Source organism: Cucumis melo, chromosome 2 (assembly GCF_025177605.1).
Source record: "Cucumis melo cultivar AY chromosome 2, USDA_Cmelo_AY_1.0, whole genome shotgun sequence".
Lineage (NCBI taxonomy): Eukaryota > Viridiplantae > Streptophyta > Magnoliopsida > Cucurbitales > Cucurbitaceae > Cucumis > Cucumis melo.
In genome coordinates, this window is record NC_066858.1 from 15,344,701 (window position 1) to 15,370,474 (window position 25,774).

The 25,774-nt window shown below is 35.4% G+C and overlaps 3 protein-coding genes across 8 annotated transcripts; 1 reads left to right on the forward strand and 2 right to left on the reverse strand.

The window, feature by feature from the left end:
* Positions 1-1,397: 1,397 nt before the first annotated feature.
* On the reverse strand, positions 1,398-3,891 carry LOC127148240 (uncharacterized). 2 transcript variants are annotated; one of them, XM_051081623.1, is made up of 6 exons: positions 3,727-3,891; positions 2,904-3,020; positions 2,558-2,814; positions 2,252-2,467; positions 1,985-2,176; positions 1,398-1,876 (listed from the first exon to the last, which is right to left on the reverse strand). In XM_051081623.1, exons 2-6 carry the CDS (start codon positions 3,013-3,015, stop codon positions 1,433-1,435), a joined length of 1,221 nt encoding a protein of 406 aa, XP_050937580.1. In that variant the 5' UTR covers positions 3,016-3,020; positions 3,727-3,891; the 3' UTR covers positions 1,398-1,432. The 2 variants fall into 2 exon arrangements, with proteins under 2 accessions (XP_050937580.1, XP_050937579.1); XM_051081622.1 differs by having other exon boundaries at positions 1,398-1,903; positions 3,727-3,889.
* A 6,272-nt stretch (positions 3,892-10,163) lies between these two features.
* Positions 10,164-17,478, forward strand: LOC103487442 (CBL-interacting serine/threonine-protein kinase 24). Of its 3 annotated transcripts, XM_008445767.3 has the most exons (15): positions 10,164-10,339; positions 10,465-10,985; positions 11,630-11,692; positions 11,796-11,867; positions 11,976-12,083; positions 12,190-12,264; positions 12,360-12,413; positions 12,670-12,795; positions 13,099-13,188; positions 15,286-15,408; positions 16,121-16,240; positions 16,436-16,552; positions 16,631-16,687; positions 16,764-16,838; positions 16,933-17,478. In XM_008445767.3, the coding sequence occupies exons 2-15, from the start codon at positions 10,821-10,823 to the stop codon at positions 16,999-17,001; spliced, it is 1,314 nt and encodes a 437-aa protein (XP_008443989.1). In that variant the 5' UTR covers positions 10,164-10,339; positions 10,465-10,820; the 3' UTR covers positions 17,002-17,478. The 3 variants fall into 3 exon arrangements, with proteins under 3 accessions (XP_008443989.1, XP_050937581.1, XP_016899826.1); XM_051081624.1 differs by lacking the exon at positions 10,465-10,985 and having other exon boundaries at positions 10,165-10,339; XM_017044337.2 differs by lacking the exons at positions 10,164-10,339; positions 10,465-10,985 and adding an exon at positions 11,425-11,553.
* Positions 17,479-18,274: 796 nt separating this feature from the next.
* On the reverse strand, positions 18,275-19,539 carry LOC103487443 (EPIDERMAL PATTERNING FACTOR-like protein 8). 3 transcript variants are annotated; one of them, XM_051081626.1, is made up of 4 exons: positions 19,259-19,539; positions 19,097-19,152; positions 18,919-18,969; positions 18,275-18,562 (listed from the first exon to the last, which is right to left on the reverse strand). In XM_051081626.1, exons 1-4 carry the CDS (start codon positions 19,329-19,331, stop codon positions 18,404-18,406), a joined length of 339 nt encoding a protein of 112 aa, XP_050937583.1. In that variant the 5' UTR covers positions 19,332-19,539; the 3' UTR covers positions 18,275-18,403. The 3 variants fall into 3 exon arrangements, with proteins under 3 accessions (XP_050937583.1, XP_050937582.1, XP_008443990.1); XM_051081625.1 differs by having other exon boundaries at positions 18,275-18,524; positions 18,919-19,152; positions 19,259-19,499; XM_008445768.3 differs by having other exon boundaries at positions 18,919-19,152; positions 19,259-19,482.
* Positions 19,540-25,774: the final 6,235 nt, after the last annotated feature.

The window sequence follows — 25,774 nt, forward strand, 5'->3', positions numbered from 1 at the left end:
TGCTTTCTTTATGATGTTTTCAACTGTTTACTTTCTCTCTCCCGTTTTATAAAAACATTTTTCCAAGAACGTGGAGGGAAGCTACATCATACCGCGAGTTTGAACCAAATTTCGAATGGCTGACTTGTTGATCGAGCAAAACAAGTGTCGCACAATCGTGGTGAGAAGTTACGATTGTGACAAGTGGTATCAGAGCCAAATTGGCTAATTGACGATAAGACCGAAACATGTCGTCGTCGAATCCATCGAGCAAGGCCCAGAAAGACCGACTAGTAGAGCTAGAAGAACAGATGCTTTACCTAGTCGAAGTTCCTGACTCCATCCACTACTTGGAGTCTCGTCTCGATGAAATTTCCGAGAAAACTGATGCAATCGACGCGGTAGCTGGCCGTGTCGAAGCGTTACCGATACAAGAGTTTTGGCAAGAGTCGACACCCTAGAAACAAACATAAGCATCAGAAGAACTGTTAACTACGAGCGTGGAGATAGTTCATCAGGCTTTGTTACCCACATGGAAGAACGTGTCAGCGAGCTAGATAGCTCTCAAAAGATACTATTAGAGATGATAAACGACATGTCAGAGGATTTTAGAGTCACCCTCGATGTCGTTAGGAATGAAATCGCAGACGTGAACGCAAGGCTGAATCTCACGATGCGAGCAATGACAAACCAAGCTCCAGTTTGAGGAGCAATTTCGGTTAGCAAAGTAAAGATCCTGGAACCAAAGCCTTTATGTGGGACAAGAGATGCAAAGGCTTTAGAGAATTATATTTTCGACCTTGAACAGTACTTCAAGGCTACAAACACCGTCACCGAGGAAGTCAAAGTGACAGTGGCAACGATGCATCTGTCTGAAGATGCGAAGTTGTGGTGGAGGTCCAGATACGTGAACATACAAGAAGGACGTTGCACAGTAGACACTTAGGACGCCCTGAAGAGAGAGCTTCGCTCGCAATTCTTCCCTGAGAATGTAGAAATCCTTGCTCGACGAAAATTGCGCGATCTAACACTACAAGAAACGGGGGCACTCCCGACGCAGAAATACGTCGGCGAAAATGCAAAGTACGTCGGAAAAGGATATCCCGACGTACAAAACGGCGTCGGGAAGCACGTCGGGAGAAATGCGTCGCGAGAGGCTTTCCCGACGCCGTACCAAAGCCGCGTCGGGAAAGGCTTTCCCGACGCCGGAATATGCGTCGATATTCCGGCGTCGGGAAAGCCTTATTCCCGACGCCGTCTATGCCGACGCATATTCCGGCGTCGGGAAAGCCTTTCCCGACGTTTTTTTCCCGACGTAATGAACGTCGGGAAATATTTTTTTATATATTTTTAAAAATATTTTATTTTTACTTTTTTCCTTATAATATTTTGCTCAAACATTCACAATGATGTTCGGATTGCTCAAAAAAATTTCGCGACGTTTTGGATTAAATTAAAATAAATTAATAAATATACAAACACAAATTAAAAAAATAGAATTAAAATTAATAATACGAATAAGTTGACTACAACAAAATATAGTTCTCAATATAGAAAAAACATAAACATAATGAAGATAGGGATCATGTGGTGGTCCCTGTTGTGCACGAGTTAGGTCTTCAATCATCTTTTTCATAGCTTCCACTTGTGAAGCTAATGCTTGGTGATTTCTATCTTGTACTTCAATCCGTTCCAAAGCTTCATGAAGTTTAGCTTGTAATTCAATCTCTTTTTGTGTGGACTGCGAACAAGATGTCGACGAACTGCTTGCACTTGCCGTTCTGCGGGCCTTCGGCTTGGGTCCCCAACCAAGGCCTTTTGAGTAGCCTGGTCGTCTACCCAACACCTGATCGCATATCTCATCCTCAGAGAGTGGCTGACTACCCTCTGGGATAGGCTGGGATTGGAGTTCCAGCATTTGATTCTGCAACAAATTTAAAAATTATGTTAGGTAACGCGCAAAAATATATAATAAAAGTGGATAATTAATAAGGGTATAACTTACATGCGCATCCTCGGCGGCTTGCGACACGAATGTCCCAGCTCGAACGTGTGTTTCCCGGAACAATTCCACACGATCGACCGGCTGCCCTCTTCTTTCAGCGAGCTCATGCTGTCGTTGTAGAAACGACTTGGACCCGCTACTATGATTGTAAGGCTGCTTCTGTCTAGCAGCCTTGTTTGTCCGTGATTGCTCCTGCATTAAAACAATTATATTGTTTATTTCTTATACATATAAAAACTTGTTATCATAATTAATCATGACAAATACCTGGAATGCACGGCTGATATAATGGTCGCAGAGGAAGTGCCAATCCTCATCACGTCCAACCAATGCGTTTGGTGGGTTGGCACGAGCCTCCTCCGGGTCGCTGTACTTTTTGAAATGTTTATGACAGTCGGCCCGGAACTCTTTAAAGGTCGTGAGCATCTGATGCTCAACAAACCTGTTCATTGCTTGATCATTGAAATCAAGCACAAAGAATCGCTGCACATTACAAACATAACACATTAGATTGGCTAAAGTTAGATATGTTTCAAATGAAATCATATATAAATGTGTAGTGCATTTAATTACCTGGAGGTCGCCCTTGACGACCTCAATGTATTCTCTCCCAACGTCCGTCCACTTAAGACAGCGGACGGGAAATGTCTTTCGCACGCACACGCCTATCGCCTGGCTGAAGCGAACGGCGTGTGGAGAAATAGGCTTCTCCGCTCCAGGGGCGATCGTCATCGGAATGCGCCCATTTATTGCAACGTGGCGCTCTAACTCCAAGAGTCGAGACTGCGCACGTCTCCTAGGAGTCGGAGTCGTTTGTTGAGAAGAAGACTCTGCTCAATAAATAGACAATAACATATAATGTTAGAAAAAAGAACATGAAATATTTGTAAGTTAAAATGAAGAAAATTCTTAGACTCACCCGTATTGTCGCCCACAGATGATGACCCTCCCGCGATGTTATTATCTAAATCGTCCTCAAACTGGAGGAACATATCGTCCGTCTCCATAAAATTTGATGGTCGATATGACATAATGGCTATGGACATAGAAAACAAACATTTTCAATTTAACTTAAACCTCCCTCTCCCCAGATAAGTAGTAATTCCATTTCATAATAATTACACGACCACTGTACACAAGATAATCTTCCCCATAGAATTTCTATCAGATCAAGACATCTCGGTATAGACTTAAGCATATTCAAAAAAGAAATATGTTGAGTAGACCCATTAAAACCATCCGTATATAAGATTGAAGAATGTTAAACATTTTGTATAAACACAAAATTAAAAGTTTATTAGGTATTTCTCAAAGTTCAAACGACTAAGTAATTGGAGATCCTAAATCACAATCTCAAATTCAATAAACACCCCCCCCCCCAATTCAATATAACCTCAAAAATCTCTACACATTCAAATTTTTTATCAATCTCAAATTCAATTTCAACTTCAATCTCAACGTCAATCTTAAGTCCTAAAACCACTTCAAATTCAAATTCAACACTAAAACCTAAAACTAATTCAAAATCTATATCCTAACACTATTTCAAAATCTAAATTCTAAAACTAATCCTAAAACTAATTAACTAAAGCAAAACTAAAACAAAAACAAAAAAGAACTTTAAACAATTTCAATAATACATACATTTTTTTAACTTTGAAACAAAAAAAAAACAAACCCTAAACTAATTTTTATCAAAAAAAACCCTAAAAAAACTGAATAAATTTACATATTTCACTTACCAAAAGTGGCAGACGGCGACGAGGAACAACGGCGAGGCGGTCGGCGACGGACGGCGGCGGAACAAAAGGAAAGCACGGTCGGGCGACGTTCTTCTTCTTCTCCTTTCTTTTTCTCCTCTCCTCTCGGCTTCGGTTCTGTGAATACAGAACTGAAACGAATTTAAAGGGGATTTCCCGACGCAGTGACGTGGCGTCGGGAAATCCCTCAAAATGCGTCGGGAAAAGAGGAATTCCCGACGCGCATTAAACCCCTTTTCCCGACGTTTAACGCGGCGTCGGGAAAAACCCCTATTCCCGACGCCGCTCCCGACGCACTGTGCACGGCGTCGGGAAAAACCCCTTTTCCCGATTTACTTTTTGCCGACGCCTTCATGTTGCGTCGGGAAAAAAGGTTTTCCCGACGCCGCTCCCGACGCACTCTTCACAGCGTCGGGAAAAACCCCTTTTCCCGATGTATTTTTGCCGACGCCTTCATGGTGCGTCGGGAAAGGTGGTTTTCCCGACGCCTCTCCCGACGCGTTGTTGAGGGCGTCGGGAAAGCCCTTATTCCCGACGTTCTTTATGCCGACGTGCTTTTCGGCGTCGGGAATTCTCCATTTTCTTGTAGTGTAAGACACACTGGTGAGATTTGGGAGTACGTGAAACAATTCGCGGGGTTGATGTTAGACATCCGCGATATGTCAGAGAAAGACAAAGTTTTCTGTTTTGTCGAAGGGATGAAACCGTGGGCAAGGGCCAAGTTGTATGAACAAAGGGTCCAAGACCTCATGTCAGCGTATGCAGCAGCCGAACGGTTGTTCGATCTGACAAGTGACTCTCAAGATGTGAGACGTCACCAAAGTCCCTCACCTGGAAGGAACAGGAATAGTCGTCCGAGTTCTCCCAAAACTACAGGGGGAGAGAAATGCCTTGGTAAAGACCGCAGATCTCACCAGTCAAAGACAGAGAACACATGGCAAAGGCCGAATAATCAAAGCCCACCCAAGCGCCGCCTCAGCTGTTTCATATGTGGTAGGCCACATCTGGCAAGAGAATGCCCGAATAAAGTCGACTTTCATACATTTCAGGCCTCATTAATCGTAGATTCAGATGATAAGCCAAATCAAGATGAGGATGAAGTGGGCCTGATAGATGGAGGCGAAAGGACTCGAATAGGGGCCATAAAATATCTGTCGTCTCTCCAGAAAAAGTCAGGGGAGAGAAACGTACCCACGAAAGGGGGCTTATTATATGTTAACTCCTGGATCAATCAAAAGCAGACGAAAAGCACTATGATTGATTCCGGTGCAACCCATAACTTCATAACAGAGGTAGAGGCCAGACGGCTAAGACTCCGTTGGGAGAAGGACTCAGGAAGAATGAAGGCCATGAATTCCATTGCCCTACTCGTCGTCGGATTAGTGAAACAAACGATGATAAAGTTGGGAGGATGGAAGGGCCGCATAGACTTTGTGGTGGTGAAGATGGATGACTTCGATGTAGTGCTAGGAATGGAGTTCCTCCTTGAACATCAAGTTATACCAATGCCCTCAGCCAGATATCTAGTGATTACTGGATCATTTCCCACGATAGTGCAAGCAGAGATTCGTCAGCCCAACGGGTTTAAAATGATATCGGCCATGCAACTAGACAAGAGTCGCGCTCAAAAGGAACCACCATTTGTGGAGATTCTGCTTGGGGCATTGGAAAAGCCGGGGGAGACAGTCCCCAAGGACACTCTGTGTGTCCCAGAGAAGTGCCATGGTGTGATGCCAAGAAGTTGGCCCAAGTCCTCGTCGATGCGAAGGAGAACCGACCATGGGGTAGAGTCGCCATCAGAGACAAAAGCGCATGCGAAGAATGCTTATCGCATGGCGCTGTCGGAGTTAGCCAGACTTCGGAAGCCATCAGAGATGTTGTCGAATACAGGGTGTAGTATACCTGTACAAGCTCCGTATGGAGCCCGCGTCCTTTCCCTGAAGAAGAAGGACAGAAGCCCACAACAATGTGTTGACCGTCGTACCCAGAGTAAGCTCACAGTGCGGTGCAAATATCCACTCCCCATGCTCACGAGGCGGGTGGACCGCCCCCGTGGGGTGAAGTATCTCCCGAAGTCAAACATCCGATCGAGGTATTGTCGAGTAAGAACAACGAAGGCAAAGGGACTCGAGACAACTTGTGTCACTGGGCATGAAGCATACGAGTTCCCCGTGGTGCCATTGAGTATTACCGATGCCAAGGGAGGAGAGTGTTGTTCTGTGCAGAGCCAGATAAACACGCTGAGTCATGTAGGGGAGTGCCACCAAAGTGGGTTGTTGAGTTTAGAAGACGCTCAGTGGAGTGAGAACTTCGAGTGTCAGGCCGCCTTCAATGGTGCAAAGCAAGCCATGATCGAGGGGCCAAGTCTTGAAGTCGTCGATGCGACCAAGACTCCTGAAGTTGAAGCCGAGCAATTCAACTGTATGCTCGGAGAATACTTGCATCATTGTGTTGATGGCAGACAAAAGAATTGGGTTCAACTGCTGAAGGTAGCCCAATTCGGTCATAGTGCTCAGACAGATTTGTTGATCAAGAGAAGTCCGTTTGAGATTAAAGGTAAGAGGCATTCTGTATTGTCGCCCCTCGCTGATGACCCTTATGTAGGAGACCGCCCTCAAGTCCACCGAGTTGGAGAAGAATGTGAACGGATGGCCAACATCGCTCGAGTGTGCCTAGAAGAAGCTTTAAGGCCGATGGAGGAGATGAGAGATCAAAAGCGATGCCCTCTCGAGTTCGAGGGGATGACCAAGCTTCCAATTGACGGTGCAACAACGCCGTATGATTATCTGTCAACCTGGACCTGGAGGAAGACAGAGAAGTTGAGTAAGCCCTTGCTGATAGAGTAAGGACTGGTAGAAGGCCCACGAGGGAGATACATAAATTCCTGGTGAAGCGGAAGAAGCCCCTCGTGGAGGTAACCAGTGGAGGACCTGTCGAAGACCTTGAAGCGTGGACCCAGAAGACCGAAGAGCTCCAGCTTCGCCAGTTGACGAGGACGTCAACCGTTTAAGTGGGGGAAAATGTCAAGGGCATAATTGTCCAAGGTATTATTTACCGTTGGCCGTATGCCCGAATACCCCCAAATCACTTTATCTTTATGTCTTGAAAGTAGTTTAGATTAATTCTTTCTTTTAGGTGTCGCCGAGTCACAGTGTGACATTTCGGCTTTTTCATATGCAAGCTTGCCAAGGCCAAGATTCTCAATATGTATTATAAGGGGTACATGACTAGTCTGACCCCTGCCCAAGCCTTGTCGCGCTCTTTGCAAGCTAAGCTATTTTTTTTGCAATTGACAGTCTTCAATGCTTTCTTTATGATGTTTTCAACTATTTACTTTCTCTCTCCCGTTTTATAAAAATATTTTTCCAAGAACGTGGAGGGAGGCTACATCACACCGCGAGTTTGTCTGCGGGTTCTGAATTTCGAACGGCTGACTTGTTGATCGAGCTAAACAAGTGCCGCACAATCGTGTTGAGAAGTTACGATTGTGACACGCAGCAGGACGACTCCTGTTTCTATAATTTCTAGCTAAATGACCAAGCTTATTACAATTATAACAAACAATTTGTACCGTACTTCTGGACTGTGGGTTGTTTTGTTTGTTGGATCCTCGTTTCATCTTGTTTCCTTTCAGCTTCAGGTTCGACTTCAGAACTGCAGTGGACTTCTTTCTGGGGATAGCATTCACCTCTTCTTTTTTATCATGCTTCCAGTGATTAGACTTTCCAGTGAGAACTCCTTGGTTTTGTGCCTTAGGGTGTTCTTGAAATCCTTCCACAGTGGAGGTAATTTATCAATAATAACAGCAACTTGAAATTGATCATCGAATGACATACCTTCACCGATAATCTCGTGGGCTATTTTCGGGATTTCATGTGACTGTGCCTCTACGGATTTGTCATCAGTCATTTGATATCTCAGGTATCGGTTGACAGCATACTTCTTTGACCCCGCTCAGTATCGTACTTCTTTTGTAGCGCATCTCACACTTCTTTTGCAGTAGTCATGGTACTATAATAATCATATAGTTCATCAGTAAGAACATTAAGAATTAGGTTCTTACAGATGAAGTCAGTTTCCGTCCAGGTGGCGAGGATTATTAGTTGTTCTTTTGTAGGATCTTTTTCTGAAACCTTTGGCTTTTCAGTAGTACAAGCAGTGACCACCTTCTTCAGCATGAGGAAAAATAACATCTTTTGTTTCCACCTTTTGAATTGTGCTCCTTCAAAACGGAATAGACGGTTGAGATCAGAAGACATCAAGTCGGATTGGATTTGTCTGGCCATCACAACAGAAAAGAAACGTCTTAAAATTGTTGTTGCACTTCGGTCTTCAATGCAAAAAATCGTCCAAGTTCGGCAAATAATGATAAAAGAAACAAAGCAACTGAACGGATTGTTAAAAGGAACAAAGACTGTAAAAAAGAAACTGGATTAGTGAAAGGCTAAGTCGTGAAACACGCTCTCTTTAAGACGTTTCGCAGCTCTGCTTTGAATCGTGCAAACAGAAGTATGCCTCATTGTCCCCATGATAAAACAACCCTTTTTCGTCAATTAGTTTTGCACAGAAACTAATTGGAACCGAAACACTAAAAAAAGAATAGCTCGGAGAACTTTTAAAAGAATGAGAATTTGAGAGAAGATTGTTTGTTGTGTGTTGTGAGAATGAGAATGAGAATGAGGCAACTATATATAGTGTGGGGAGGATCGGCCAATGGTCAAATTCATTAAGGAAACATTAAAAATTTAATTATGAAACGTTACGAATTTAATTATAAAACGGTCAAAAATTAATAAAACAGTACGATCAACAATTAATTCATAAACGTTAAAACGTCAAATAACGGTCAACAATTAATTCAAAAAAACGTTTCATAATTTCTTACAAATTTTTCATCAAATACTTAATAATTCAACAATCAAAATTACGAGTGATTCCATTCTTTCTAAGTTAGAACGTTTCTTTTGATTGCATTAATTTCTATTGTTTACATTTTCATGTCTTTATTTTTATGCACATTCGAATCTCACACCACATCAACCCCCTCTGCTCATTTATCACTTTAACTAACTAATTAACTTTAAGAAATTAATCTTTTTGAGTTTCCTGTGGATCGATTTGGTCTTGCCACTTGTACTACTTAGTAGTATATATAGATAACATTGATCGATAGTATAAATTTCATTTGATCGGTCATTTACAAGCGACAGTGAAATGCTTTTCAAAGAGTCATTTGCATTCAAACTTTTTTTTTAAATAATAATTACTCAAGGTTAAAAATGTAAATAATACGGTTGGTTGGTTGCATTTTGTTAAATATAAGTGTTTTATAAACTAAGTTTGTTTACTATATTCTTAATCGGATGCTCTTTATTCTTAATAGAAGGCTTTTCTTGTTAGTCTAAAGTTTGAATGATCCTTAGTTTCAAGAAAAAGAAAAAGAAAGGTCAAACTACTTTTACCAAAAGCTTTATATTGGTCTCCCTATCCTATCATATGTTAAATCAAATAATACAATAACCTAAGCCACGAGTGTTGAATCAATGATGATGTACTTCATTATATTTCAATGTATAACTTTATGCTCCATTCCCTAATTAACTATTTGATCTTCCATATTTAACTTTTTAGTTTTTTCTTTTCTTTCAAAATTTTCAATTTATAATTTAAATAAATCTTCCAACAAAGGTATACACTCTACAATCTTATGAACTTCCTATGGCTCAACATGTCTCTAATTAAGAGCCTTCTAACTTTTTAGTTCCAAACTAAGTTTTGTTAGTGAAGAAAGTTAGATTTCTCTATTTTTTATCGACATAATCTCGTTTAGGAGTTGATTCAAAGGTGAATTGGAAAAGTTTTCAAAGGTAATAATCGAAGAAGTATACGATTGAGATTGATTGATATTAACCACAACAAGCTCTGATACCAACTTTATGTTTTTGAAATGAAGGAAAATAAGAAAGAACAATCTTATGATAGATTTTATGCAAAATATTACAGCTATGTTGTTTTCACGAATGGTGAAGGCAAATATAATACATACACGTAGAAAAAATGAAAAAAAAAAAAAAGAAAGAAAAAGAAATAACGAATCAACCAATTCTGGCAATGAGGAGTCTACTATTAGAGAAGATATAGCTATTGTTCAATAAGCTTCACGTTAGATAGCAATTGCCATATGAGACTGAGTCATCCGTTTAATAAAGATGATATCGACTACCGTTATCCTTAATAATTTATTCAATCGACTTTACAAGGATTTAAGGTTGTTCACGATTGAAGTTTATACCTTTCTTTCTCTCTATTGTTTACTATTATCGTACCAACAATAAGATGGATTAAGATAAGTAATTGTAAGTGTAGGAATCAAAATGACATATTTGAGAAGGTATTTATTAGTTAACTTTGCATAGTGGCATCAAATTTATTTGGTTTCTTGTTCCTCTTTTGAGAATGCCCTCCTTCTTTTACCAAACCCATCATTTTCGATCCTGCTTCGGTTGGTGCCTTGTCTTGTCATTTCTTCGCCGGTCCTCGTAGCCCCATTTTCCCGGTTTTAACTGCTCCTTCTCCGGCGATTAACTGAATTCCGGTAAGTATCTCACCCGGAATATTCTTACTTTGCTCCTCCAATTGTTGTTCTTCCAGCTGCTCCTCACATTTTCCTTCTAATTACTAAACGAATTTTGCACGATTTATGCTTTTCTCTGCTTTCAGATTCTTCTGTCGGTTGTTTCTGATCAATTTTCCCTCCTACTGTTTCAAATTTTCGGTACCTATGCTGAAAAACAAGAAGAATATTAAGAAGATTGTGTTTCATGAAGAGAAATTGAGTGCGTAGCGGAATTAGGACTTGCACAAAGCTGAGCTGTATGATTCGAATTCGATTTCAAGCTCGGCCGTTCAATTCACGCTAATTTGGGTTACGGAATAGAATAATTGAGGAATTGTTTTTTCTTATTTGATGACTCTTTGTTGAATTGAGGCGATTGAGGTTTTTCTGTGCGTCATGTTGGATGGCTGTTCTTAATTGAGAACTATTAGGAGTTTGTTTTCTTCTGGGAAGTACGATCATGAAGCGACTTACTAGAAAAGTTGGGAAGTATGAGGTGGGGAGGACCGTTGGGGAAGGGACGTTTGCCAAGGTTAAGTTTGCATGTAACACGGAGACGGGGGAGGGTGTGGCTATGAAAGTTTTGGCCAAAAGTAGCATTCTCAAGCACAAAATGGTAGAACAGGTAGTTACTTACCTGAATTCTTCATAAATGTCTGGGAGGATTTAATGTCATAGTGCTGCCTAATGAGTATTATTGCCATGTTCGTATAAAAGTTCAGCATATGCACTTGTACCATTAATCCAAACTCGATGCTGTAGCAATTGTATTATTAATCCGAGCTTGTTGGGCATCTCTTTTTTGTTCAACTGAACATCATGAAATCTATTTTAACTCCACTTTCCCGTAAGTTAATTAGAAACCGGATTTGTAACCTATTATGGAGGTAAGACACATGGATTTACTACTCACTTGAAGATTCACATTGCCTATCACTCTATTAGGGAAGTCATGAGAATATACCAAGGATTATCCATATGAGGTGATGGCTTTTGTCATGGTTTAAGCTCAAACATGATCTCAAAGTTCTAGATAGCCAGTATTTCCACCTGAATGAAAACTACACAGAAATCAAGAAATGAACAAACTCAGAGCTCGGGCACGATTGTTTGCCTCACCTCTGCCCGTTAAAATTTTGAATTCAATAAGCCTGCTACCTTCATGTCTGAAAGGATGCTGCTATCACTTATATGTAATAAAACTTGCCCTTTGCTTCATGTTATAAATATTTCGTTAATTTAATTTTTCTCTTGTAAATTCTCTTTCAGATTAAGAGGGAGATATCAATAATGAAAATTGTTAGGCATCCACATATTGTCCGACTGCACGAGGTACTGCTTATGGCTTCACGACAGTTTCAAATAACTTGTAGGATTTATGATAATTAGTTTCCTGCTATTGACATCTTTCATGATATCTCCCCCTAAATTTCAGGTGTTGGCTAGCCGGACAAAGATATATATTATTCTTGAGTTTGTCTCTGGAGGTGAACTATATGATAAAATAGTATGGCTTTCCTGCTTAAATAATTGAACACTATTATCACTTTTCTTATATAAGATTGACGAGCATCAGAACTGTCTAAGTATGATCGTATATAATTGATCTGCACAGGTTCTTCAAAAGAAGCTCCCAGAAATTGAGTCTAGACGATACTTTCACCAGCTGATAGATGCAGTTGCTCATTGTCACAGCAAGGGTGTGTATCACAGGGACCTTAAGGTGCAAAACTTTTAAATAGAGAATCTTGTTTAGATGTTCACCGTTCTAGCAAAAAGAATGTTTCATATGTTCTGGTCCTAATTAATAACTTGTTTCCTTGGTGTAGCCTGAAAACCTTCTTCTTGATGATGATGGAAATCTGAAAGTTTCCGACTTTGGGCTGAGTGCACTGTCTCAACAAGTATTGTGATGGTTATCTTGAATGATAGTAATTTTGACAATAGTTACATGCACATTACTCATTTCTCTAACCTATACCGCTTTGTTGCTGATCAGGGTGTTGACCTACTTCACACCACATGTGGAACTCCTAATTATGTTGCACCCGAGGTACATTATCCATAAGCAATGTCAAAGTATAAGTACAAGTTAAAGACTTATGATTCACGAGTTTTAAGGGATGTGCAGGATGTGAGAACATCTTTGCCCCAATGTATGTACTGTACATTGTTAAAATGCTCTTAAGTAGGTGGTTCCATTCTTTTGATCTGAATCATTGGACTTTTGTTTCTTTCTTCTAGGAATGTGTTCATGTTTACCTATCATTCTGTTTTTTTTAAATCAATATGTAAGCTGCTCCTTGCAGGTGCTTAGTGGTCAGGGTTACGATGGTGCAGCTGCAGATATATGGTCATGTGGAGTCATCCTCTATGTACTAATGGCTGGATATCTTCCATTTTCAGAGACGGACCTTCCCACCCTAAACATGAAGGTCTGTTTCCAATCTTTATATCACCATAGTTTCCTCAGAACCGAATGACTAGCTCATATCTATAATTAAGAATACCATTTCTGCCTGATACAAAAATGCTTTTTAGGTTCCAACATCTACAATATTTATCCAATTAATGAAATATGGTGTTTTTTTTTTAATTATTTTATCTTTTCTGTAATGAGGTACTGGAGGTTGAGAAGCATGCACGGATGAACTGATTTTTGTACTCAAAAGATGATGTTTCGACGCTTTCACAACTGTAAATGATAAGTTTCTAACAACTTCATTTCTGATGCATAGATAAATGCAGCGGAGTATTCCTGTCCCTATTGGTTTTCACCTGGTGCAAAGTCCTTGATAGAGAAGATCCTTGATCCGAATCCTAAAACTGTGAGTTCTTTTTAGTTTCAGAGATTTTGTTGCTGCTTCTCCAATTGTGAGATTTTTGGTTCTCTATAAATCAACGAGTTCAATCATCATTATTATTGTACTATTTTGGAATTTCCTGTCTTGAACTGTAATTTGTATCATGGGTAGGGATTTTGGTTTTAATGATGTATCATTATTCTGCTGAGTGTTGGAAATATGATGGGACCCTCTCTTATGAAGTAACCAGTAAGCTTGCTTTATTGATATTAATGAAAGAATTACAATATAGAATTCTCTTCCTTGGTATTCTGTCTTCCAAGAATGAACATAGGAACCTTCTCTCATAAAACTTCTCCTCCCTTATCTTTTGTATTCATGTGTTATTTATACTTTTCTGCTAACTAACTTTCTAACTATTTCTGTAACAAACTTCTATAACAGCCTAACTATTTATTTGATTGTTTAGGTTAACTAACTTGCTATCTATTTCTTTCCTCTATGGCTGTATTGATGTATTATAGGAGGTGGTGGTCTATCATTATACCCTTCTCCAAATTCACCTTGTCCTCAAGGTGAAGCTGGGGAAACTTCTGTTGAATTTCATCATAATCTTCCCATATTGCCTCATTTCAAGACAATCCTTTCCATTTGATCAGCACATCCCATCCAGCAATCTTATTCTTCATGTATCCATAAACTTCTTCTGGATCAGCTCTCCATTTATGGTTCTCGGTCAGATAGGGCATTTCTGTTGATTCTGTTTGATGTTCCCCTCCACTGTAGCCTTTAAGATTGGCTTCGTTTTGGATGATTTCCCAATTTTTAGTGAGCTGGGCCAATAGCATCATTTCAGCTAAACCGACCGGTCTACAAAACTCGACCTCGGCCTTAATCCACGACAAAAGCCCATTCATAAATGTTTCCTCAATTACCCGATCTGGTAAATCCGATACAGGCGCCATCAATTTATCGAATTGATTACGATATTCCTCCATGCTTGATTCTTGCCGGATTCTTAGGAACTGCCCGCAAATCGATCCTTCCCTTACTGATCGGAATCGTATGAGTAATCGTTCTTTTAAATCCAACCAATTCTTGAATTTGTCTCGTTCTTCCTGCGCTCTATACCAATTCAAGGTTAGTCCTTTGAAACTGATTGTCGCCATGGTCATCTTCTTCAAATCTGTCAGCTTATGGATCTGAAAATATCGATCAACACGAAATAACCACGCATCTGGATCTTCACCATTAAACACTGGCATCTCGACTTTTTTGAACTTACTTTGATCATTGTTTTTCTCTTCAACATCTTTTTCATTTCCGTTCACCTCATCGATCAGTTCTGCCATTTCTGTTTTCATTTTGCTTTATGATCCTTCCAATTTGTGTGTTATTGATTGTTCTTTCATCATGTCTTCGATATACTTCAAGATTAATTGTTACTGAGGTTGAATTTGTTCATTCTGAGAATCTATCTTCTCTAAGTGTTTCGTGATTTTCGCTTCAAGTATTGGTATTCTTTGTAACTCGGTTTGGATATTGATAATCTCTTGCTCAATGGCTTCAAATCTCTCTTCGGCTTTCTTTGCCATTTTTCTTTTCTTGCTCAGGATTGAACTGCTCTGATACCAATATGATGGGACCCTCTCTTATGAAGTGACTAGTAAGCTTGCTTTATTGATATTAATGAAAGAATTACAATATCGAATTCTCTTCCTTGTTATTCTGTCTTCCAAGAATGAACATAGGAACCTTCTCTCGTAAAACTTCTCCTCCCTAATCTCTTGTACTCATGTGTTATTTATACTTTTCTGCTAACTAACTTTCTAACTATTTCTGTAACAAACTTCTATAACAGCCTAACTATTTATTTGATTGTTTAGGCTAACTAACTTGCTATCTATTTCTTTCCTCTATGGCTGTACTGATGTATTATAGGAGGTGGTGGTCTATCAAAATATTTGTCATGTTGGGTGAGTTAGTTCACGTGAAATTTTGGCATTCATCACTCTTTGTGGAGTACTTAAATAAAGAAAAAGCAGCGTCCATATCATGAGGGATTTAGTATCTTTGTATTGTTTAAAAATTTCACCAGAGGTTCTCATTTGTGTGCCGCAGCGAATTCGGATCGAAGAAATTAGAAAAGATCCATGGTTCAGAAGAAACTACGTCCCTGCTAAACTTGGAGAAGATGAGGAAGTAAACTTAGATGATGTTCGGGCTGTTTTTGATGACATTGAGGTTGGTCTTTATTTCCTTTCTCACTATTTATGATTTTTCATCTCTCCAAAATGAAAACATTTAGGGATAATATACAACAATGAACACTACTTGAAGCTGCCAGAACCCATCTTCCTTATAGGAGAGAGCAGTTCGATATAAAACAAATGGCTGAACTATATGTTAGGTACTAGATATTTGGTATGTTGTTAGTTAAGGGGTATAAGAGAAAATCAGATAGATAGGAAGTTACTGTAGTTATTGTGTAAAAGGTGGTTACTAGGAGTTGTTGTGTAAGTGCGGTTACTAGGGTGGTTGCCACTTGTTATAAAGTGAGTAAGGGAGGTTATTTTGTGGAGTGATCTAGGGCTTGGGTGAGAGTACTCAAGAGGGAGGTTCCAAGTGCTGTATAAGTTATATTTGGGTTTATCTTGTATTTTCTCATAGTAGCAATTATAATAAATTCAGATCTTGTTCTTGTTAGGAAGTATCCTAACACCATGTATGTTTAAATTGTTTTTTGGATTTTTTTAATCACTGCATATAACCACATGTTTTTATGGGGCATACTATACTGAATTTTCTGTGCAACGAAATGAGTTCTTCCTTTTTCTAATTGCTTTTAGTTTAAAGCTTGTGTTACTTGATCTTGTTAATATTTTACATGTTTTTCATGCATATTTGTGCACTAAATCTATTCTTTTCGCTCACATCAGGACTTGCCATTTTGCAGGATGAATATGTAGCCGATCAATCAGAAAAAAATGATGACGGTCCTTTGATAATGAATGCATTTGAGATGATAACATTATCTCAAGGATTAAATCTGTCACCATTATTTGACCGGCGACAGGTTAGGTCATGTGAAGCTTTTTATTTTTTTCCTCCTTTTTCTTCTTCATTTTTGGCATAGAATGTCAAGAGCTCCATAGTATTATCCTCTCCGGCCATAGTGTGACCATCTCGTATTTTATACCTACTTGTTGGAATTTTGACATTGACCAATTTTCTCATCTCATGCTTTTCTCTTGAAAATTTTCCATGACAGGACTATATAAAGCGGCAAACACGTTTTGTTTCTCGTAGACCTGCTAACTTTATAATGTCTAGCATTGAAGCAGTAGCAGAAACAATGGGATTAAATGTCCACACACGTAATTTCAAGGTGCACTTTTTATTCTTCCCTCATGAAGAATAAAGTGTAATACTATGATATTAATTTCAATTTCAATTTTCTTCACAGACAAGGTTGGAAAGAAGGACCGGACACAGGGTTGCACAGTTTGCCGCTGTGCTGGAGGTAATCTTATAGACATGATGATCGATAATCCAAGGTTTTATAAATTTCTTAGAAACTTCTTATTTCTGGGTTTTAGATTTATGAGGTGGCACCATCCCTTTTTATGGTGGACGTCCGCAAAGCTGCCGGAGATACTCTAGAATATCACAAGGTAATTTCATACAATTAGACATCGATGCTCAAAAAGATACAGGGAGGTTTAAATCCTACATAAACTTCTCTTTTTTGTTTGTGTGGGCTTGTAGTTCTACAAGAATTTCTGTGCTAAGCTAGAAAACATAATCTGGAAACCATCTGAGAGTGTGGGAAACTGAAGCCCTGCTTGGTTACTAACTGATTCCATGGAGCAAATGAACAAACACATTTAATCAATGATGCAGCAGAGGATCATGAAGGTTCACTTTCTCCATGATCTGAATTTTCTATATGCTGTTATGATATAACTCAAGAAGTGTGTGTATATGTGCGCTCGTTTAATTTTCTTCATGCCGACCACTTGGAATTGTCATCATTCCTGCATTTAAAGGTTCCATCACAGAAGGAGAAAAAGAAAAGAAATGGTTAAGAGTGGGAAAGTGAAAAAGGCATCCTTAGGAAATTTGCCTTGGATTGTACATAATGTGATTGAAAATAAATTTTGAATCTTTTTGCTGTGAGCTGTTGAACGTAAATTTGTCAATAACTAACGAATAGTCCTTTATAAACTATATTTTCTTTACAAGTCTCAGATAATCCATTTTCCAACATTATAAGAAAAATTTAATAAAGGAATATTTTGATTTTAAATGCTATGATATTCTTCTTGTGATTTTAGATGCTAAGAAATTATATAGTACCAGTCTTAAACATATCAGTGATGATTGTACAGGAATGATGGTGGTATGTCAGAAATCTGAGGCTTTCCTTCTCCCTCCTTCAAACCTTAGGCTACTAATAAAGTTTGAATCTTTAAATCAACAGCTTGAAGTTGATATCAACTATTTGATTCTTGAAAATTAAGTTTATAACTTATAATACTCGTATTCATGAATTTCTTTTCTCATCTTAAACTACTTGCGCAGAACATAGTCCATCCACAAAATGAAATGAGAGTGAAAATTAAGAGTTTTTGTATAGGTACAGATGACTTGTTTACACGATGATAAGGTTCTTTTTGATGAATAACTTGCTCTTTGCAAACATATGAAATCTATTTGCTTATGTCATAGTCCACTACTGCATCTTATAAGATATCATATTAGATATCATATTAGGGATGATCAGATCTGTCGTAGTCTTAATGCGATGATAATAAAATATTTTCATTGTGTTTTTTCTATTTTTTTCACAATTTGTTGCATTTTCGTATGAATAAAAAAGATATCACAACAGAGATGATTATCACGTTAGGGCTACATATAGTCACTCCTAACATGATATTTTATAAAATGAGATACAATAGATTTGGTCATCCGTAATGCGATACAAATGCGATACAAAATAAACAGGAGGTGATAGAGGTTAACATTTTTTTAATTTTGTTTTCTTCATTTACTCATGGAACATGTCTTCATAACTATGAAAGGGAGGTTCAATTTGGCTGGTAGCTTTTGATGAAAAGTATGTGTGTATATATATATATATTATCTCTGAATACACAAACATAAGATCTGAACATTGGTCCAGCAGAAACATTATCGTTTTCTTTCTGCTACTCATCATCATGTCTATGACCATTCAATTACTCAAAACCACATGACTAACCGATACAAACAAACCCACAACATAATATCTCAATTTCCCATTAGTCTCTTCCTTTCTTAGAACATTCTTTTGCTTAGACCCCTTCTCTTTAAACCTGGTATGGTATTTGGACCATAAGATGAGCTCTAAAGTCTACATAGATAGAGAGAAAGAGGAGAAGATAATAAATATGTAAACTTCAATTGTGAACACCACCGTTGAAATTAATTGATTTGAGGTTATTTAACACTCACTGGTGAAGTCCATAGACCAATCAACGAAAACAACTAACTTATACTCGCATTAAATAGCTTGTACATTTCACAGGTGATGTCTACGTGTTTGGAATTAAAAATAGAGGACTAGAAAGTGTGTTAAGGAAAAGAGAAGGTTTGAGGAATAATAATAATAATAATAATTAATAATTAATATAAGATATATGATACAAGGGAAAATGAAAGTTTTATGTTTATTAATTCAAGGTTGAAAGTACTTATCTTTACACTTACATTTCCATGAGAGAAGATAATAAGCATCATCTTCAGGAACTGGAAGAAGATCTGCCTCCAAATTAGAAACAACAAGATTATTATTATTATTATGGCGCTGAGAAATAACCAAAGCAGCAACACATGGCTTGCAATTTAAGCACTTATTAAAGCACTGTGGTGGTCTTGACCCAATTACCAATTCCTTCTGCTTAGAAGAAGAAGAAGAAGAAGAAGAAAAATTCTGTTCATGCCCTGACATATCAAAACAAATTGGATTGATATTACACAAATAAAAATATACAACTCTGCCTCTAAGTTTGAATTAAGAATGATTAATGAGTAAAGAGGTGGGTTTTACCTGATGTGGGGTGGGAGAGAAAAAGGGAAAATAAGAGAGGAAGAATGAGTAGGAGAGAGTGTTTTAAAGCCATATTTGTTTTTGAATGAATTTGTGAAGGGAGAAGAAAGAGAAGAGGATTTTGAGTTAAATTGAAAAAGAAAAAATGGGGTTAGTAGAGAGAAAGAGGTTTGTGTGTGTATGTGTGTTGACAAAATAGCTAACAGTGAAATGTTGTAGGCTTTGTCTTCCTAATGCAGTGCAGTGCATCTATCAGTTGTTTTTGGGGGTCCCAACTCAATAAATCGACCCTTTTTTCCTTTTTCCTTTAGACCATTGAAGAAACATAAAAGAGAAAAAGCTTGGACTTTTGTTTATTTATTTATTTATTTGGAGCCTCATGTTATCTATCTATGACCCCGATGAGACTAGGTGAAGGTTCCAACAGGTTGGTGTTGAAGAATTAGATGATTAGTTATCGTTCTAATTGGTTCTCTCTTCAATGGGTTTATTTGGAATTGTGCTCGTAGGTGTAAAAAATGGAGGAATCTTAACGGTCATGAGTAACATTTCCCAATCATATAAATTATATATATGTTGATTTTGATGGAGTCGGTTGTGGGCTATAATAGTCAGCCCCACGTATATAAGAGTCTCCAATTAAAATAATTGGTGTTTTCAACTATTATAACACATGTAATTAACTACAATGTTATTGTTATTTTCAATCTTTCTTTATTACAGTTGTTTATTATATGTTATAGTGTTTACTATTTTCAATTCATTCTTATTTGTTTCTTTTGAAATAGTGTTCACTACTTTTTACTCAAACTAAAATAATTTACGTTTCAAATATAAATTATTTTAATTAAATTAAAATAGTACGGAACCCACATAAACTATTATAATCTAAAGAGTATAATAAGTAATTCTATGCATTTTTTATCATTATAGGGCCTTAGGTTGGAATCTTACACAAAACCAACAAACTAAAATGAATCTTTAATAAGTAAATTAAGTAGAGAAAATGAAGATTACAAATTTTATATGAGTGATAAATTTTGTGTAGGTAAATGAATTATATGGTTTAGGAGTTAAAATTATTGAAGTGTCAAACCCATAGCTTGTGTTTTGGTCTACCACACTGACTCTCTTTCAATCATTCTGCAGCCCTCGGTTTTCGTTTTTTCTTTTATCTTTTTCAAATTTTGTGTTTTCCAAAAATGTGTTTTTGGATTTTCAACCCATTTTGATTGATTAACCTTTAAATGAATAAATCTCCATTAGTTTAATATTATGTAAAATCATCTCTATGAACACCAAATAAGAAGGAAGATATTATGATCATCATATTAAGATGCATGATCAACCTTACCAAGTCAATATCCTTCTAAATTAAATATTTTTACTAGAAAATCTAAGTAAAAAAATATGTCAATTTGCAAGTATAACAAAATTTAATTTTAGTTCTTAATGTCTATTACTGATAGAAGTTCAACATCATAGATTTTAGTACATTTGTAATTCTTTGAAAATGTTAGATACTTTTTTATTATCTTTAAAAGTGTTACTAAAATTATGTGTAGATTAATATATCATTTGTTGACGGTTAAACCATAAAGAAGGTGAATAATTATATTCGACGATGATATTAGAAATTTTCACTTTCTCTCGACTACACGTATTTCAAATCATTTACTCATGTATTTCAAGTGTATTTTTTGTTTGAAGATGCAGTGGTAAGGTATACGTTTTATAATATTACATGTTCAAATTTTAGAGAAAGTAAATTAACGTCAAATCAAACTGCTTAAATATTTATAAAATATGGTAATTATGATGGATAGAAACTTTTAGAATAATTTTTAAGCATGTAGCAATATTTTTTAGAAATTGCAAATATAGCAAAATTTGTCAGTGAGACTTCTATCGCTGATAAACTCTTATGTAAACATTGGTGATATACCAACATTTACTACATGGTCTATCAGTGATAAACTCCTATCACTGGTAGGTTTGGACAGATTTTGCTATATTTAATTATTTTGAATATAATTGTTATATTTGTAACTATCCCTACAAAATATAACAAAATTTTAGATTTTAGTAATGATAGACATAGAAAAACTTCTATTATTGTATATCAGTGTGTTAATAAATTTATATTAATAGAATTTGAAATTTTGTAAATATTTTTGTTATTATGCTATATTTGAATATTTAAAGAATACATAATTGTTGTTAAAAGAAAATTAAATTTAGCTCATGCCTCATGGCCCAAAGTACAAAAGTTCCAACTCCATTCCTGTAATTATCGGAAAACAACAAAAACAAAAACATAATTAGATGAATTATTCAAGATCTAGAATTGAAAGTTATACTAATTATACTAATTTATTATTTAAGATCTAAAGGTATAACAAAGCTCATTTACGTTTCCCAAAAGAAAATAAAGACAATGAATTTAATTTGATAATCATCTCATTATTTTTTGAAAAATTAAGTAAATTAGGGGTGTAAATGGATTAGGAGACATTCTCAACTTAACTCATATTTTCGAGTTGTTTTAGTTGGCAACCCGAATTAAGTTTTCAACCCAACCGAACCCGTAAAATATGAATCGGATTAGGTTGTCGGGTTGTTTTTTTCCTTTAGGGTTTAGGGTTTCCTTCAACCTTTTATGTTTTTCCATTTTCAGTGTATCTTGAAGCTAATGTCAAATGTCAATCTTTGTATATAGATAATATAGAGCAACAAATCAATGTGTTCAAACTAAAAATATATAAAAAAAAAATCATCTCAAAGCATTCGAATGTCAAACACCAGATTCTTCTTATTACCCAAGTAGCACTAACAACACTAAAGACATGTCGCCACATTTTTTTTAAAGAAAAAGGAAAAAAGAAAAGAAGAGAAAAGATGACTAAGAAGAGGGAGACGAATGACGAAGATGAATGGAAAAGAAGAATGGTGAAGACGAACTGAGTTCTGAGAAGTGAGCAAGGGTGAAGATGGACGAAGCGAGGTGGAGAAGAGAGGAAAGGGAAAGTGAAAAAGCAACAACCTAATTTCTTATTAACTTTATTAAATAAAATTAAATAACAAAATACAATATATATATTAATTCGGGTTGGGTTGGATTAAACCAGATTTTTCAACTCTCCAACCCGAGACTCAACCCAACCTAACTCACATTTTAATTAACTCAACTCAACCTATATAATATGAGTTGGGTAGTCTAGGTTGTCCTTACACCCCTATTTATAACCATTGTTTTTACCCATGTATTTGTTTATTCAATTTCTACTAAATTTTTTTAAAAAATATGATTATATTTTCGAAAAAAGTAAAATCATAATGAAAAAAAGAAATTATCATAAATAGAAAGAAATAAAACTATTTAGTGTATTGAGAAAAAAAATTATAGAAAGAGTTCCATGGATTTTGCTATATTTTATAAATAATTTTAATATTTTACTATTTTAAAAAATATCTTAAAAATAAGTAAAAATAAAAAATAAAAAATATAATTATCATAAATAGTAAAAAATTGAAATTATTTATAAAATATAGAAAAAAATAGAAAAAAAATGGAATGAAGTATAGAAAATTTAATGATTTTACTCTAATTTGTAAATAATTTTTTTCTTTTCTTATTCGAGAATCAAAGAATCAAAAACTAAAAATTAAAGGAAAAAAAAGACATTAACCTTTTAAATGATTGCATAAGAAAGATACAATTTAATTACATTATTTTGTGTATGCTTACATTATCTATAAAATGGTGTCATAATCTAAGGGGTAACCATAATCTACATTTGATGCAAAATTGTGGTGAGAAGTTTTGGTTTTCATTTTTGTTCCATTTTTTTATATACATATATGAAGTTTATATTGAGATGTATACACGAGATTATTTAAGAGCTAATATGTATATATGTTTAATTAGTATTTTAATTATTTAATTATTTTGAAAAAGACTTAATAAATGTTAGGTTTTTTTTTTAAATATAACAAATCAGTAAAATATTTACGATTTATAGAATAATTTCGAAAAAAAAATTCACAAGTTCATAATGAAAAATATCAAAAATACCTCCATTAACACGCGATTAATCGGCGACACTCATGTGTGAGTAATCTTCTTATAAATGATCTTGTACTACAGTCTAAATGAATGACCTACGATCGTGTAGTTCTTTTTAATGATGGGAAAAAGGCTTTAATTTTAAACAATCGTGTTGACCATGCTAAATGATCGTGTTGACTATGGTAAGCGATCGTTTAAATCATATCCACATGATCGTATAATTATTTTTAAATCATGGGAAAAATGCTTCAAATCTAAACGACTGTGCTGACCATGCTAAAAGATCGTGTTGATTATGGTAAGTGGTAATTTAGATCATATCAACACGATTGTGTAATTCTTTACAAACGATGAAAAAAAAAGACTTTAAATTTAAACGATTGACCATGGTAAACGATCATTTAGATAGTGTCAAAATGATATTTAAACGATCTTGATATTTTCGAATATGAGAAAGATGAAGTAGTTTTAAAAAATTTTGCCGAAAGTGTTGAAGTTGAAATAAAAGATTTAAATAGAAGAATAAATTGTTTAAAAATAGAAGAAAGAAAATCTGGAAGAGGAAAAACAATTACAAGGAAGGAAGAAGAAGAAAGAAAAGTGACGTAAGGGTAAACTTGAAATTTATGAAAATATTTTATCGGCTTCATGAACTTTTATTTTTTGTTACATCGATCGTAAATATTTTTGAGTTCTTGTTATATTCATGTAAATTAACATAAATGTTATCTAATAAGCCAAGCTTTAATATGAAAAGTGAAAATGACATAATCAAAAATAAAAGTTGATGGAAAAAAAAAAAAGAATGGTGTTCAAGAGTATTTAATATTATGATATCATTTTAGGTACTATCATTATTTAGTTTAGTTTTATTTCATATATAAAATTAAGCCTATCGGGTCTTTCTCAATCTTGAGGTTTATCATTTCAAATCGAGATTAGAGAGCAGTAATATGTAAATCTTGATCATTTTCTCCTTATCTCTGTATTTCTCAATGGACGAAGAATCGTATAAGTTTTTAGAAAGAAAATATTCAATTAGATAAAATAACAAAGAAGCCTCAACCGACAACGAATCGAAGTAAAATAAAATCTCATACTATTGGTTCAGTCATTTATTGAACACCATTTCGTATAGTATCTTTCTACAAAATCGAAAGTTTAAAATTGATTCTTGATCGATCACGAAACATAAAAACGATATTCAAAGGACAAAACTTATGGAAATGTAGTTATCAAGAGGTACAAAGAAACAGTGTGTAATTGCCTACAAAAAGGACTTCTCTGCTTTTGTTTGCTTTTCTATTTAGTTTTCTCATCTTCCCTTCATTTAAAGCTTTACCTATAAAAATGCAATTATTGGCCTCTTCTCCCACACTCTTTAATGTATATTGGATTTTGATGTTTACATACACATGCACCTTCCTTCCTAACCAAAAAAAAAAAAAAAAAAAAAATCTTTGAACGATAAAACTTTGGAAATATTTATAGTTTCTATCGGTGATAAATCTGATAAATCTAAATAAGTTCTATCACTGTCTATCACTAAAATAGTAGATATCTAATTGAATATATGAAGGTCTATCACAAATATAAAATAAAATTTTATTATACTTATAAGCAAGTTGACTCAATTTGTTACATTTAAAGAAATTGTTTTTAGTGATTACAATGTTAAAAAAGACGATATAAGTAAAAATAGTATAGAGAGTAAATAGTTTGTGAATTTTTTATTTTTTCTAAAAAATTCTTAAAGTATACTTGTTTTAATTTATTTATATTTTAAAATACTGTTAGTAATTTGGACGTTAATAACGATTTTCCTTAATTTTACGATATGAGAATGCAAGTACTTAACCATTTCTTTTGTTGTAATAAATGGTAGAAAATAGATAAAAGAAGAGATTATATGAAAAACCATTGGCGAAACATTTGTTGATACTCCTTTTGTTCATAAATTTAGGTTCAATATATATATATTTAAATAAGTCCTTTTACTTACAAAATTACATGTTGATGGTTTTCATATGGGTTTGTGGCATAAATTATTAATTTACTTATAAAATTAAGTTTAGATTTTTAATTGTAATGTTTAAAACTTTAAGTGATGTAACTTTTTAGTTTCTAATTGATATAATCTTTCACTTCCCTTATCTCTACAATTGTTATCATGAAAAAACGATTTTATTTCTAAAATTTTAGTCACATGATAATTAAAAAAAGAAAAACATCTATACTATATCTAAAAGGTAGTATAAAAAGATGGAAGTGGAGAAACTTTTTAGTCCTATTTTACTCTCTTCATTATAAATTTCTTTTTGTCTTGTTTTAGTGACGATTTTATCATTCACATCATTTTAATGTTTATTGCCATTAAATTACACTTCTTTAACTTTTTATCTACTAATTATAATTTTTCTCAAAATTTTAAAATTTTGTCTCCAATT